The sequence below is a fragment of the Corvus moneduloides genome, chromosome 20 (genome assembly GCF_009650955.1).
Source record: "Corvus moneduloides isolate bCorMon1 chromosome 20, bCorMon1.pri, whole genome shotgun sequence".
Lineage (NCBI taxonomy): Eukaryota > Metazoa > Chordata > Aves > Passeriformes > Corvidae > Corvus > Corvus moneduloides.
In genome coordinates this window covers 3,628,058-3,644,003 of record NC_045495.1, presented here as the reverse complement: position 1 = coordinate 3,644,003, position 15,946 = coordinate 3,628,058, and the positions used below count along the sequence as shown (strand labels likewise).

The following is a 15,946-nucleotide window of genomic DNA, read 5'->3' as shown; positions in this document are numbered from 1 at the left end:
AAACCTGCGATGATAAAGGTAACCAGTTATTAAATTATATTTATCTTCACATTCCTTCACATTCTTTAACCTGCTGGTTTAAGATCCACCAGAGCAGACAACCCCTTTCTTCGGTGATTGCATCAGGTACAATTTTTTTTTAAGCTCCTTAGACCGAAACTCAACCACTTCAGCCCTGTGAGTAACAGCATTTGCTAATCCGTGGTATTTTGCCATTTCTTACATCAGGAAATGCCCCGCTGTGCCATAACCATCCACAGACGGAGCGCTGCCAGGATTTTGTGAAATCTCTTCCTTTGGGTCAGCACTCTGCTGGTGGCGTATTTTTTTTTTTTTTTTTTTGGTGCGGCAACTCCGGTGTCCCAGAGCAGCAGCAGCGGCAGCATCCGGAGCCCTCGAGTTTGGCGACAGCGAGGGCAGCTTTTTACTCAGAATTGAGCAAAGCGGTGCCCAAAACCTCCGGGGAGCCGCACACGCCGGGCCGGGGGTGCGGGAGCGGGGCCGGGGGTGCGGGAGCGGGGCCGGGGGTGCGGGAGCGGGGCCGGGCGCTGCGGGGGCGCGGTGCCGGTGCCGCCGGGTCCCGGCCAATGGCTCCGCGCCGCGCACTCCCCGCCCCGCTCGCCCCATGTGCAGAAATAGCCCCGCCGGCAGCGGCAGCGGCTTTTCCGCGGGGAGCGGGCGGCAGCGGCGGAGCATCCCCGGGCGGAGCATTCCGGGCGGAGCATCCCGGGCGGAGCAGCCCCGGGCCGGGCCGGCCCCGATGGCCCCGCGGGCGGCGGCGGCGGCGGCGGGCGGGCGCTGAGCGGGACCCGCGGATGCCGGGCCGGGGCCGGGCGGTGCGGGCAGCGGGGGGCCGCGACCCGGGGCTCGCCGCGCCCCTCCGGCCCCCCAGGGCCGCGGGGAGCCCGGACATGGGCGTTCGGCTGACCCGTGGCGTGTTGGTACCTGCGGGAGGGCGCCCGGTGGAAAGTCCCTTCTTCCCATGAGCAGCGCCTGCTCCTGGCGCTGGGCTCTCGCCATGGACACTATGAAAACCACCTACATCGTGCTGGAGCTCATCATCGCCGTGCTCTCCATCGCTGGCAACGTGCTGGTCTGCTGGGCTGTGGCCATCAACAGCACCTTGAAGAACGCCACCAACTATTTCCTGGTGTCGCTGGCCGTGGCGGATATCGCCGTGGGGTTGTTGGCCATTCCTTTCGCCATCACCATCAGCATCGGGTTCCAGGTGGATTTTCACAGCTGCCTCTTCTTCGCCTGCTTCGTGCTGGTGCTGACACAAAGCTCCATTTTCAGCTTGCTGGCGGTGGCCATCGACAGGTACCTGGCTATTAAGATCCCACTGAGGTAAGAGATTGGAGTGGGAATGAGCATCCACATTCCCTGACAGCCCGGGCTCTGATCTTCCTGCTCTTAGCGTGCAGGAACTTCTTCTAATCTCTTGCGCTGCCCCAAAAGTTTTGCTGCTCACAGGTGATGGAAATAACAGAGGTTTTGCATTCACTCCCTGCAGGACTGGGGTCAGTATCCCACCTCTTGCACTTTCTTGAGGATGTTTGCCTTGGGAGGGTCAGTGGCTTCTCGGGGGGGCCGTGCCGTGATGTAATGCTGTGTTTGGGATGGTTGTGGCTCATCTGTGTAGGTATTTATACAGCCCCTTTATTGTGGTGTCCAGGCATCTCCCAGGTAGTTAAATACAGGAGCAGCCACTCTTTCCTAATTCCTCCTGCAAAAGGAGAAGAGGGAAGCAGAAAAACTTCACGTCAGATTTTAGAGATGTACAGCTCAGAGTCTCATCCAAGTGCAGCATCCAAGACATGAATTGATTTCCTTCTAATTCATGGGAGTTGAATTAAAAAGGGGAAAACTGTATGGGTGTAAGATACAGGCTCATCACTAATGAGCTGGTGCAGCAGCTTCCTTAAGCTGGAGTGCACCAAACCCCGGCTTTGCATTATGAACGACCTGAGTTTGTTCATCTCAGTCTCCTCTGTATCTCAGTTGTCCTTCCCTGAGAATAAGACACTGATGGAGCCCTCTCAGGAGTCTGGGACAGCTCCAGGGACTGCCAGGAGCAGAGGCTGTGGGGAAGCAGGGCAGATGCGACGCAGGGACCTCAGCTGAACTCCGGAAAGCCGCAGCTTTCCTGGGTTCTGCTCGTCCCCGGCATCTCCCTTCATTGCACGAGCAATGAAGTCACCCTAAAATGACTTAAAAAAAAAACCCCTTTCACTCTGTTCTGGCACCTTGCATCGGGGGCCTCCCATAGGTTGAGCAAATATGAGTTAGTCATGGGGCAGAGGTGGAAAAGCGTGGCTGTGTGTCACCGGAGCTCGGCGCGTGGAAATTCCGGGGGACGTCGCGCAAGCGGGAGCAGACCTGCAGCAGAGCGGGGCAGGAACAGGGGCATGGGCAGGGATAGGGGCAGGGATAGGTGGTTTCCAGCATCCCTGACCTTGTTTCTGACCCTCCCAGCCACCCAGCCGGGCTCACAGAGCCACCCTGGCTCTGGAAAATGCTTTGATGCCTCTTCCATCCTTTCACTTGCAGCTTTCTCGGGATGGGGAAGCGGCACAGCAGCAGCTACAGAAGCAGGTCAGATTTATAAGTTTCAGTTTAATCACACCCCTGGCCACAAGCTGTCAGGCAATAACTCTATTTCTGTACCACAAACACTTTCTGCAGCTGAGGAAACTGTTGTGAGGGGTTTCTGCTCTGCTGAGATCTGGGGGGAAGCAGAGGATCAGAAATGCTCCGAGGGATCGTTCCTGTGCTTGCAGAAGGGAAGTGGCTTTGCCAACTGACAAAACAGCCAGTATTTCCTCCATTCTTTTTTTGCCCAATCCTGGTCTTGAGCAGGTTTGCTCGACTCTCTGTCAGGGCAGTTCATCCCAGGGCAGTTTTGCCTTGCTTTGGGATTCTTTCCCAGCGTCGCTTTCCTCACCCCATCTCACGCCAAAGCTTTTATTCCATTTGCACAAACGTCTTTATTCCTATGAGTGCTTTCAAGCTGGACACAAATGGAGACCAAGGAGTCCCATCCTAGGCCGGCTGAAGTGCGAAATTTGGATTAAACTCCATCTTGGCATTGAGGCCCATTCCACTGCTCTCAAGAAGGGACCAGCAAGTAAAAAACTCCTTTCAAAGGAGGGGGTTGCCCCTGTGAGGAGAGCAGGACAATGGACAGGCCACTGCCCCGGTGACAGGAGGTTTAGGGACTGACACTGAAAGGCTTTTTTTAGTTGTACAGCCAAGATGAAGAGGGGGTAGAGGAGATTATAAATGTACACGGGTAAAACACTTCTCTGCTGCACCGGGGTTTTCCCAGCAAGGCTTGGGGAGAGTTTTCTCATCAGCATCATTATTCCTGGGCTCCACAGTGCTGCTGGCAGGGAAAGGAGAGAAACTTCTCCCACCACCCTGTCTGGGCAGGAGCACGTGCCGTTTCTGGAAGCAGGTCATCAGTTTCTAGGAATGGAGACTGTAGGAAATGCTTTCCTCATTTAAACACTTATTCTGGAGGCCAATGCAGAGGCTGATACCAAACCATGGAGTATTAGATGTTTAAGAAAATGATTTGTGCCCAGCCCTGTCCAGCAATTACAAGAAATAACGAGGTTGTTGCAGAGCAGATGAGTGTCCCTGTCACATCCAGTGCTCCATCAGCTCCCTGAGGAAAGCTCAGCAGGGACATTAAGGACTGGCTGTGCCACATTATTTCATACCCTTTCAGAGCTGTTTGAGAGGCTGGGCAGGCCTGTGGGCTGGGGTGCACAGCAGAACTTTGCATTACAGCCAGGCTAATAATGGATTTTTCAGCACTGTGGCTGAACTGAAAAATCCCATGGGGAAAATTGTTTTAGTGAAACTGGAACAGCGATGTTGGGAGGTTTCAGTGAAGCAAAGTGATCCTGACCAACCTGGCAGATTTTGGGTTGAGTTGCCCAACCCTTCCGATGTGGCTGTGCTGCTCTTGGAGGCCAAGACCTCCTTGCTGGGGAAGGAACTGACAACTTCTCATCTGGAGAATTGCAGAACAAAAATCTCATTTTAAAAATGGTGGTTTCGAACCCTTCCTCTTCTGGCTAAAAATATTTGCTGAATTTGACCCTAAGCCATGAATTCTTTCTGTCCCTCAAAACTCGTATTTTTTCTTGTTTGCTTTTGATGAATTTACTGTTTGTGGAGAAGCCCCCACCCACGCTGCCCATTCTGTGCAGCTGCAGCTCTGAGCCCTTCCCTGGGTCCCTTCTCCCTTGGCCCCCACCAGGATGCAGCTCTTTGTCCTCGGACACTCCATCCCTGCCGCGTTTCCCACGCCCTCCTGGACACTGCCACCCCAGTGTGCCCATCCCTGTGCCCAGGGACACAGCTCCATCCCAGCTCTCCTCTGCCAGCCTGAACCCCCACAGCACTTTCTCTAAGCAGAATATCCAAGCCAGAGAATCAAGCATCTCTCAGCAGCAGCAGCAGCAAATCCATCCTGCAGAGAGCACTTGGCACAGAGGTTTTTGCTCTCTGGCTTCCTCCGGGGCTGGATTTCACCTCACAGTCCTGTAACTGGGAGCCAAATAAGATTTGTAGGTGGAATAAAACAGTTTCCTTTTATTTGCATTAACCCAAATCCTTTGGCATGGTGAAAAATTGTAGGTACGGATGGATGCCTGGAACAAACGTGTCAGGGATTAGGGAGGGAGAAGAGGATCGGGATTTAGAGAGCAAAGGGAGAGTGAAACACGGAGTAACCCCACGCTGTGTGTGCCCCTGTCCACTGGTAGCTCCTGCAGGACAGTGAATGTGCTGCTGCTGCCTGGCAAACATCCCAGCTGGCACTTGCCGAGGGAAAATCATCCCCAGTTCCCTGGGAGTTGAGCTGATCTGCTGCTTGCCTTGGGTTTAGTTCTCCCCCATCTTCAACTTTACCCCGAGCAGAAGTGCAGGACTGATGTTCCAGGGAAGCTTTGCCATGAACTGGAGCAGAGTACCAGCCACATCCCCTCCCTTTTTGCACATCTTCGAGCCCTTGCTGCCCCTCCTGCAGCCAGAGGATCCTCGTATGGATTCACAGCCAGTTAATGGGATCGGGATCTGTTAATGGTGCTGCCCTAATCTGCCTCTGCTCCTGCCAGGCTCCCACAGGAGCTGCTGCTGCCCCCCTTAGCTGGGACATGAGGAAGGCAACAGTGCAGCTCCTTCCTGCAGTCCTCGTGGGACAGATTAAATTTGGGTTGTTGCTGCTTTTCCCTCGTCCTTTCCAGAGGTGGCTTGGCTGATGCTGAGGCTCTGCCTGCCCTCTGCGGCAGAGGAGGGGCTCCCTCTGTGTGCCCCAGCACAGATTTGTTCCCAGATCCCTTTCAGCTCCCAGCTTGTCATTCAGCAAAGCAAACTGGTGGGGTTTGATGCCAAGTGGGAGGGCTGGAGCCACTGGGGAGCAGGACAAATCCTCTTGGTGTTCACCTGGCACTCTGTGTGTGCCACCAGCAGCTGCTCTTCCTCCCCTGCCCTTGCCTCATTTCCTTTAGTCCTTGCACTGCCCGGGCGTGTTCTGCTGCTCCCGTGTGGCTCTCGTGCTGTGCCCACTCCCTGAGCAGCACAGGAGGCATCCTGATTCCTGATTCCTGCTTCCAGAGCCTCTCCATCCCTCAGGAGGCTGTGCCTGGCCTTGGTTATCACTGAGTTATTAACTTAAAATGTCAGAAACCCAGCAAGGGCAGGAGGGCCGGGGTGTTGGCTTGAGCAATGGAGCTGTCACATCTTTAGGGAAGTTTGTGTCAGCCAAGCTGGGCTCAGGGGACGTGGGAGGATCTCTCAGGGCTGCCACTCGCTCCAGCCTTCGGATGCAGCCAAAACACAACAACAAAATCGGGAATAATCACTTGTGCCCTCGTGGCAATAAAGTAGAGAGGGGAAATCGCAGCTACTTTTAGCTGTGAGCAGCCTGGTTTCCTTAAAATGCATGTCCCAGATTGTTACATCTTTCCTGCACCCCCAAGGCCACTTCCCTCCCAAAAAAACCAAAGTCCTGACAGGAAAAGGAATTGTCTTTGGGAGCTCTGCCCTCCTGCAGAGCTGGGGGGCAGCAGAGATGCCAGAGAGCATCAGGGATGTCAGGGTTGGTTCCAGGCTGTTGGCTGAGGGCACTGTTCTCCAGGCTGAGCCAGAACCCAGACCTAGATCGGATTTAGGAGGTTTTTTCCATTTTGGCCAGCTCAATCTGTAAAAGTACAGGTTAATTTTAAGATGTAAAAAAAAAAAAAAAAAAAGCAGCTTTTGAAATCCAGCAGGATTTTGCTCCAGAAGATCTTTTGACCTCTCCCAGCAAAAAATACACGAAACCGAAATGTTTTGGCAGGAACTGTTTTAAAGTTGCAAGTTTTTGCTTTGTTAATTATCGAGCTGCTGCTTGGGATTTTTATGAATTTGCTGTTTGTCAGAACAGTGAGACCAGACCACAAAACTGAGTCTTTGAGGAGTGTTCTGCCCCGGCCCTGGGCTGCCCCAGGCAGTGACCACGTGGGGGTTTGGGGACTCCTCTTACTGTACTTGATCTGCAAGATGCCAGGAATTAGTGACTCCAGCTGTGCCTACAGATGTGTCAGTCCTGTCCCCGCCCCACTAGCTCTCAGGCTTGGAGAAGGGACAGGGTTTAGGGAATCTGTGCAATCCAAAGGGAGGATTAACTCCTAATCCAATGGATGACATCAGGTCTGGGTATGAGCCACAAATAACCTGGGAGGGCATCAGTGGGGATGTGTCCCTGTGTGTGTGTCCCTTCAGGGCCATGTGGGCACTGGTGTCACTGTGACCAGAGCTGCTGGACCCACTGGGGACAAGGGACAGAGCACAGTCCCTGCAGGAGCAGCTCTTGGCCACATCCCCCCTTCCCACTGCTCAAACCTTCCATGGATGTGCCCCTTGTGCTGCAGTGGCACAGCTGGCACAGGCCTGGGAGCTCCATGCAGCCTGGCAGTGCCCAGGCAGGGAGGAGAGGACGGGATGGGCTCCTGGAGCTGCTGGAATAGGCTGGGATGAGGCTCCGATGGGCTCGGTGCTGACCCTGGCAGATCGCCCAGCCCCTGGGGAGGTTGGTCAGGGCTCTGCAGTGAGGGCAGGTGAGCAGCAGCTGGGTGGGGCTGGGGGGTGGGAAGGCAGCGGTCTGGAAGCTTTGGGAAGGGATTTAGCACCCCTTTCATTGCAGAAAGAGGGATCCAGCAGAGATCTGCCATCTCCCGCCCTTATCTGTTATCGGAGTGAGCAGGGCACTGGGAGGGGCAGCGGTCAGCACTGTTTGGGATCACACCCGCACAGCTGGCTCTGAATCCCAGTCCCTATCTCACCTCTGCCAGGCACCTTTAACTCAGCGAGGCCTGACCCTCGGGGAGGTTCGGAATGGCAAAAATTCCCAGCCCCAGGCCCCAGCAGGCTGATAACGCGGGGCTGCAGAGCCCCGGGGGAGGCTGCTGAGGAGGGGCTCAGGTCTTAGAGAGTGGAGATCTGGGGGGTTGAGTTCTAGGACTCAGAAACACATCGTGGAGCACAAAGCACCAGTATCACACTGATTCCACACCAGTATCACACCAGTATCGCATCCTCCTGCCGACACAGGGACGTCTTGGGGCAGCTGCTGCTGTTAGGATGTCAGGGGATGCTGGAGTGTGAGAGCAGCGTGCAGGGAGAGGGGGCTGAGCTCATTTCCTTCCTGTGCTCCGGGGCTCTGTTGGCCTCTGTTTGCCCCAGCCCGGGGTGGCCCAGCCCGCCCCGCTCACGCCCCCGGTGTCTGAGCTCAGCTTTCAGCCACTTTTTCTCACCCTGCCGAGCGAGCGAACGCCGACAGACACCGAGATCTCAAACGCAAATCCCTCGGGGCTGCTGTGAGAGGCGTGAGAGAGGCACCCACACCTCGCCAGCCCTGTCAGCGTTCACCAACACCAGGGCTGCGAGCCCCTCGCAGCATCCTCAGCTGCAGGTCCCCCTATTAATCCCCCAGATTACCCAGCCGTGTGCCATTTGTAGGTTTTATACCTCCCCTGTGTTCCTCCTTCCCACACACCCGATGGCCCGTGGCTGTCCCCTGTCCGCAGACGGTGTGGGGACAGCAGGGGCAGGGGCAGGGCAGGGCAGGGGCAGGGCAGAGGGGCCGCCTGTGCGGGGGCTGCGGGGATGAACCGGGCTGAGGCAGGAGCCGGGGGCTGCCCCTGTCCCGGCTCTGTCCCCATCCCGGGGAAGGAGGGCTCACAGCAGGGGTCAGCACATGGGTGAGAACATCTCAGACACGGTTTTAAACTAGTCCCGGCTTGTGGACCTGGCGTGGCTGGGGACACGGGGTCCCAGGGGTGGGGACGCTCCCCTCCACCCGAGAGGCATCCCCAGGGCTGGGCGTGAAGCCCAGGCGGGTTTTGTGTGTTTTTCCTGCCTCCTGACCCGTGAGCTCACCTGAGCCGGGGCTGGCGGGGTGACAGAGGGACAGAGGGACAGTGCCCGCCCAGCGGAAGGCCGGGAGCGCTGCCGCTGTCCCCTGCACAATAGGGACAGATGCGGGAGGAAGTGATTTGTCTGCCCGGGACAGGGACACTCGCAGATGTCCCCTTCCCCAGCTGATAGCGTTACCACTGATCAGATCTCCGGCCGCCAACTCCTTCCTGGTTAAACAGTGCAGCTTTTTCTTTTTATTTCTTTTTTTTTTTTTTTCCCCACTCCTCCCTAAGGTGCAATTTATGATTCATTTAAAATGTCCTGCCAGGATATTTCAGCTGGTGTGTGATCTCCATTCCGTGGCTGTGCACGGAGCTCAGAGGCAGCAACGGTGCTTTATTTTGTTATAGCTAAAAAAAACATTTTAAAAAAAGAGCAAGATGCAAAGTACAGCTGTGAGGAGGTGTCAAGAACACAATGCTTGGCAGCAGAGCTGCTCTCACCCCTTGTGAATGGAGGTGTCTGTGTATTTCCCTTCACACTTAAAATAGAAATACATAAAATGTCACTGCTTGTTTGTAGCAGAGCATCTGCCTGATCTGAGTTCTGCAAACTCCATCTGCTCCTCTCCCTGCATCCAGCAGCCTGGGCACGGGGCAGAGTGGGGAGGGAGCTGGGGAGCACTGGTTCCCGGCTCCCTCAGCACAAGCCATGTGTGAATTTGGAGTTTAAGCTCCGAAATTTTTCATCAGAGACTGATCCTGCTCTGGAGGCAGTGGGAGAACCCAAAGTCCTTGGGCAGCCTCTGCTGTGGCACAGGGACATGATGGACAGGCGAGGGGCTGTGTGGCACCTCATGGCTTTGATCTGCCCATCTTTCAGGGCTGCCTGGGGACAAGCAGGATTCTCCTCCATCCCTGCTCTCTGAAATAAATAATGTGGGAATAACAGCCCCATTCCAGAGTGTTTCCTCCAGGCTGCTGCTGTTTCTGCCCCAAGTCCATCACCCCAAACGCTGAATTTCTCCTGCTGTGCTTTCCTTGTTCTCCAGAGCTCAGGGGCAGCAGGGCTGGGGTGGCCTCCCCGGGGTCCAGCAGGGGCTGGTGGCAGATGCCAGGGACATGCAGGACATGACTCAGTTCCTGCCTTTGGGAGCCAAACTCCTGCCCGGGAGAGGCCGGGCTCTGCTCTGTGCCAGCTGTGCTCAGCACCAGCCTGGGCCACTTGGCTGCTTCCCAGCCCCAGGAAATGGCAGCAGAAATGCAGAAAGCCCAAACCCCAAGTGCCCTCCTGCCAGCTCCTGGAGAGCACAGCGAGCCTCCCCAACAGAGCTCGCTCTTCTGGTGTTTGCTGGGATGCTCTCCCAGGACAACACTGGGGTTTGGAGGGGGATGCCTGCTGTGGGAAGGCCACCAGGAACAGGGGACACCTGGTCCAGCCCCAGTGGAGCCCTGGCTGGAGCCTTTGTGGCCCGTTTGGGTGAGGGCACAGCAGGGACAGCCCCAGCTGCCCATGGTGACGCTGCAAGAGCTCCTTAAAGCCCCTGTCCTCCTGCAGTGCCCATGACATCGGTGGCCAAGGCACAGCTCCATCCATCAGGACAGGAACCTGACTCGCCCCGTGGTGGCATCGGGGCTCCCATGTGTCCACAGGGTGGGAGCTGGGGTAATTAAAGCCTTCATGGTGATTGCACCAGTAAAGAGACCTTGACCGGTGGTGTAAGAGGAACTAATGCATCGCCAGGTTATTTAATCCAAATAAATAATTTTAAAATAGTCAGCCGTTATTTACATTAAAGCAACATTTGATGCCTCCGGGCAGAAGCGTAGAGGTGATTCAATATTTGTTATACATTAGTTGAGCAGACTTAGGTGAGTAAATTTACTTTAATAGGGTTTTTTTTTTGCCTAATAATATTAAACCTAAAAGAGAATGAAGGAGGGTTTTGCTGCAGAATTCTGAGCTGTGAAAATCTGCCGGTTCCTCACTGTCTGACCCTGTTTTACAGAGCTTAGGGAAGAGCTTGTGAGACTTTCATACCTGGATCTGGTCACTGTCATTCATTTCTTTTTTTAAGCATGTGCTTAACCTGTGTTCACTTAAGGGCAATACAGACAGTCCCACCAAATAAGTGTTTTAAGGTAATAACAAGGTAATTAATGAACACTTCTAGGACATCAGGCTATTCCAAATTTCACCCTGGGCTCTTCTGGCTGGCCACAGCAATGACCATCCATCAGCATCGGCCACCAGCTGAATGAAGAGAGGGTGGGAGGGATTTGCAATGCAAATCCTGGGGAAATAAAGAGCTGATCTGAGCAGGGCACTTGGTGAACAACCCTCTCCAGCCCTCCCCATGGCTCAGCTCTGGCTCTTGCAGACTGAGAGCCCAGAATGTTTTTACATCTTCTCTCAGACGCTGTAAAAACGCACGTGCCACGATCCCAGCTGCAGCTCCACTGGGAGCGCTGGGAAGAGCGAGCAGCTCTAAAATAAACAGGCCACCAGTACAGCCACTGGAACATTAGGAGTGGCTTCTTGACTGGTCTTATAAACCTTCAAGCCAAGCCTTATCTTTGCAGAAGAGTTCAGGAGAAGAGCAGATGGAAGAAGACATTCAGGGTCAAATGTTTTCAGCAAGAGGCAGCACTGAATGTCACCAGCCTGGGACCTCAGCATGGCCACAGCAGCTCCTCCTGCTCCTGAGCACACAGAACCCTCCACTCTTTCAGTTTCTGTTTCTGAACAATGGGCTCTTTGGCATTTTCCAGTCTCACCATGGTACTTTTTGGGATGGAGCACCTGGAGAGATTCTCTAAGCAGGGCAAGCAGGAGCCACGGAGCTACAGTTTTCCCTTTCCACGTGCAGAGCTGAGGGGCAGCAGCAGCTCCTGGTGCCTCTGCAGCACTGACTGAGCTTGGCCAGTGCTGTAGCTCAAGACTCAGACTTTGCCAAGAGATTGGATTTCTGTCTACTTGCTCAAATCTCAATGATTTCAGGTCCCACAACCCCAGACCAGCTCCAGCTACTGAAAACTTAATGCAGGGTCTCAAACCCAACAGGCTTGGCCTCACTGATGCCCTGTTTGAGAACTTCTCATCTTCTGAAGTATTGAAACTTAGCAGTAATGAGAGAAAAATGCAGGAGGAGCCCTTCAGTGGCTGGATCTACCCTTCAGACACCAACCCATGGACTGTGCCCAAAGTTCAGCAGTGCCTAAATGTGGCTGCTGCTCCTGCAGCCTCCCAGCCAGCCCAGCTCATGCCTGAAGAAGGAGCCGAGGGCTCCCCCAGCCCCCAGTTGGTGCTGGCAGACCCCCACTGTCCCCTCCTGTCCTTGCAGGAGGAGCAGGAGGCTCAGCTCACGCAGTGATTCACAGGCACAGCTGCAGTTCTGTGGGAATAAAACCCTCCCCTGCCTCACGGGCCGGAAGAAAATCAGAACAAACGTTCTTAGGACAGGAGGAGCAGGGCAGCCAAGCCAGAGTAAACAAGCACGGAGAGAGGGTGTGGGAAGGAGGGGACGTGTGTCAGCCAGCAGACTCTGACTGGCTGTGCAGAGGACAGGAATGGGTTTCTCATGTTGTCTTCTGGCACTCGCTGGTTCTTCCTATCTCCAGACAGGGATCCGACTGATGCTTTGATTTGAGTTGCACCCAAACCAGACTTCTGACTTTTGCTGCTTTAGGTTCCAGCTCTGGTTGTGTCTCTGAGCATCTGAGGGCTGGAGGGGACATGAAGGGACTCAGTCCACAGGGTGAGGAAGGTGTGGGGCAGCACCAGGCTCAGCACTGCACCAACTTGTCCCTGGGCCACAGCAGAGCTTCTTCATAACCCATGTGGGACTGCAACGTAGAACTGAGCACCAGCATTGCCCCAGCTGGACGGGGTCAGCCCAGGAACTGGCCCAGCAGCTGCCCCAGCGTGCCCAGCAGTGGCTGCTCAGAGCCAGAGAGCATCAGTCAGAGGGAGCCTCCCTGTCCGTGCCCTCCCAGCAGTTGGTGGTTTAGGATCACGCAATGATGGAGCTTTTTTTAAGCCTCCAAGTCCTTTCCCTCCCCTTGCAGGGGGTTTGCGGGCTGGGGCAGTGCCTGGCGCCTCTCTGGAACAGTAAATGAGTCACCTCCCCAAATCACGTTGTGTGGGTGGAGAGCACAGGTGAGAGTTTTCCCCCTCGGGTGATCACAGAGGTGAGGCCCCCGCGTGGGTGTGGGTGTGGCTTTTGTCTCCTTAACCACCAAAACACTGATGGCTTTAACTGCAGGGAAGTCAGCAGTGCTCATTTATATAACATTTATTGTGCTTTTGTCCCGGGGACTGCAGGTACAACAGCCTGGTGACCGGCAAGCGGGCGAGGGGCCTCATTGCTGTGCTGTGGCTCCTGTCCTTTGCGATTGGACTGACCCCACTGATGGGCTGGAATAAAGCCATGAGTGGCTGTCCCAACGGCACCAACGAGACAGGGACCGAGCCTGGGACAGAGCACGACGGCTGCTTCATCTCGTGCCTCTTTGAGAACGTGGTCACCATGAGCTACATGGTCTACTTCAACTTCTTCGGCTGCGTGCTGCTCCCACTCGTCATCATGCTGGGGATCTACATCAAGATATTCATGGTGGCCTGCAAGCAGCTGCACCAGATCGAGCTGATGGGCAACTCCAGGACCACCCTGCAGAAGGAGGTCCACGCAGCCAAGTCTCTGGCCATCATCGTGGGGCTTTTTGCCTTCTGCTGGCTGCCCCTGCACATCTTGAACTGCATCACGCACTTCCACGAGGACTTCTCCAGATCCAAGCCCGAGTGGGTGATGTACATGGCCATCATCCTCTCCCACGCCAACTCTGTCATCAACCCCATCATCTACGCCTACAGGATCCGGGATTTCCGCTACACCTTCCGCAAGATCCTCTCCAAGATCCTCTGCAAGGCCGACGACTTCCCCAAGTGTCCCTCTGACAACAACCAGCACCTGACTGCCATCAACATCAGCTCCCCCGCGGCCTCGGTGACCGTATGACCCTGCCCCTCCTGCCCCTGGATGTCCAGCCCGTCCCTGGCGCTGCCCTTCCCCCTGTGAGCAGTCCCAGCGAGCTCCCAGGAGCGCTCAGAGATGACCACTCTGCAGTTGTGCAGCTGTGTTTTTATTTTTATTTTTGTAATTAACGTCGTGCCTCCGTAGAGGAGTGACCTGAGCGGGGACACTGAGTGCAGCTCGCCCTCCTCCGTTGCCCCAGGGGGTGTGAGAGCTGGGATCCTGTCGTGTTTCCTTTCCAGGTGTTTCCTTTCCAGGTTGGACACTGACTGGGGAAGACTCACCTGCTGGGGGGGTGTTTCCCCTATTGTGCTGCTCATGTCAAGTCATAGGATCTTTATTTTAATTATTATTATTTTTTTTTAATATTTTGATTCATTTAGGAGTAATAATTTTGTGTCGGATTTTTGAGTTGCTCTCTAAATCCATACTTGACAGCACTTTGGTAATACCCTAATTATTCCATCAATTGTTTGATGCAGCTTGTATTCTCCGATGGGAAAAAGTCTTACTTAGCCCAGTTGCTGGTGTGAAACTGAATCTGTGTTCCAGGCACTGAGGGGAGGGACTGTGTGGATGGGAAAACCAGGTCAGAACTGGCCAGCCCAGCATGGGAACCCCATTCACTGCAAGATTTGAGAAAAGACTTGACCAAGGTTTAGAGCAGAGGTTTTACTGCCTTTCAATCACTTTAGTCCACAGGATTGTGCAGTCCAGTGCTTCAGGTTTGCTTCCAGATCTGTTCCCAGCTATCCACATGCAGGAGGCAGAGGTGCCCCAGTGGTCTTGGCTCGTCTGAACCAGAGCCACCGAGGCCAGTGTCACTCTGCCTTGGCGACACGAGCTCTACAATTAGGTTTTTGCTCCCAGGTTTCTGCTGCCAGCCTTGCAGAGCTTCCAGAAGTGCAGGTTTTAGCTGTGAGACCTGGATGCTGCAGCTCACCTGATTCCTAAAGCTTGGTCTGGCTGGGGCTCCCCTGCAGCCCTGTAACTCCCAGAAGCTGTGAATGCGCTTTTTTTTCCCCCTAATAGTAGTTTTTATATTTTTATCCCTGAAAAATTGTACTTGAATCACACAGAAATCAACTTTATATTTTTTTAAACTGTGTTGCACTACAAGGGGGGGAATACAAGACCCCAAGAGTTTCATTTCTCTGGCATATATAATGACAAATACGGTGTAAAATCAGTTGAGAAGCTGAAGATATCTTGTTCCTGCAGCATCTCCTCTGCCAGCTGGCAAGAGCTGCAGGAATGACTCTGGGCCCACCATGCACAGGGAATGGTTCCCTGGGAGTGCTGGATTTCATTGTAGCACTCAGCCCCAGACCTGGGTGGAATCACCAGTGAGCTCTGAATGGGTTTGTACATGTTTATGCAATGTCCAAATTTAGCTACAGCTCAGTGGCTCAGAGATGGGCATTTCCAGCACGAGTCTGAGCAGTTCCAGTCACTGTCCCAAGTGCTTCTCCTTTAACAGCCTCATTCAGCTTTGCTGCATCTGCCTTGGTCGGGCTCCAGCTGACACAGGGAGCCACCTCCTGCCATTGGGGCAGGGCCTGACTCTCTCCTCCGTTCATTCCGTCCCTTCTGTGTTATCTTTGGCCGTGTTCCTCCTGTTAATCACGGCTGGAAACGAGCAGGGTTTCACCTGCAGCTCTGGCAGTGTTGCCAAGTGGTCGCAAGCCACATTTATCTTCACAACAAAGGATGTAATCTCTCCCTTTGGCTGGCTGAAAACGACCCAAACTCTCACAGCAGCAATAGAGGGAAACTCTCAGTGCTCTAACACCAAGAGAGAAGGTCCCAGAACACTTGTCCACATGTGAGAGCTTCCAGTGCAGCTCAGCACCCACCACTGCTCCCTTCCCACACCTTTCATGAGCCAGAATTCCTGCAGATGGATGTGGTGCATCCTCAGTCCAGCCGTGCCATGGGGATGTCAGGCACTAACTCTGGCCCAGGTCCCAGTCACTGGCAAGGAAGTGCCTTTGTGGATCTGAGCCAAAGACATTTCAAGGCAAAATAAAACCAGGACACCTCCCTTGCCCCCCTCAATGAAAAGCTCTGAAGGTTTCTATAAAAATGTGAAGCAAAAAGGGCAGAGGAACTTTGTGCAGTGAGTGCAGCTGTGGCCATTCAGCTGTCACTGCTCACTGCTCTGATGGACATGGGTGGATGGGTTCTCCTGGTGTTGCTCAGATTTTGTGTTTGCAGTAACTGCTATTTACATACAGAATGCTTCATTTACCCCCACACCACCTGGCTCAGCCTGTGCCCCGTTATTTCTCGTGGTTATGTGTTCCCATGGTGCAGCATGAGAGACCACACTGCATTTAGGGAGAACAGGGAATCCCAGCTGGAAGGAGCTGGTTCCCAGCTCAGGGCTGCTGTGTGGACAGGGAAGCAGCCTTGAGGTGGTCAGTGTGCCTGAAAATGGTCAATTTAAAGCACAGCAACCAGGATGATGCTTCCAAAGATCCTGTTCCAGTGGAAGCACAG

At 54.3% G+C, this 15,946-nt stretch overlaps 1 protein-coding gene across 1 annotated transcript; it reads left to right on the top strand.

Annotated features, from left to right (window-relative positions):
• The first annotated feature begins 719 nt into the window (after window positions 1-719).
• ADORA2B (adenosine A2b receptor) lies at window positions 720-15,700 on the top strand. The gene is made up of 2 exons (XM_032130296.1): window positions 720-1,347; window positions 12,736-15,700. The coding sequence occupies exons 1-2, from the start codon at window positions 983-985 to the stop codon at window positions 13,427-13,429; spliced, it is 1,059 nt and encodes a 352-aa protein (XP_031986187.1). The 5' UTR covers window positions 720-982; the 3' UTR covers window positions 13,430-15,700.
• The last annotated feature ends 246 nt before the right edge of the window (window positions 15,701-15,946 follow it).

Coding starts and splice junctions, on each gene's coding strand:
- ADORA2B (XM_032130296.1), top strand. CDS start 983: ATGAGCAGCGCCTGCTCCTGGCGCTGGGCTCTCGCCATGGACACTATG. Junction 1,348..12,735: donor GCTATTAAGATCCCACTGAG/GTAAGAGATTGG, acceptor CGGGGACTGCAG/GTACAACAGCCTGGTGACCG.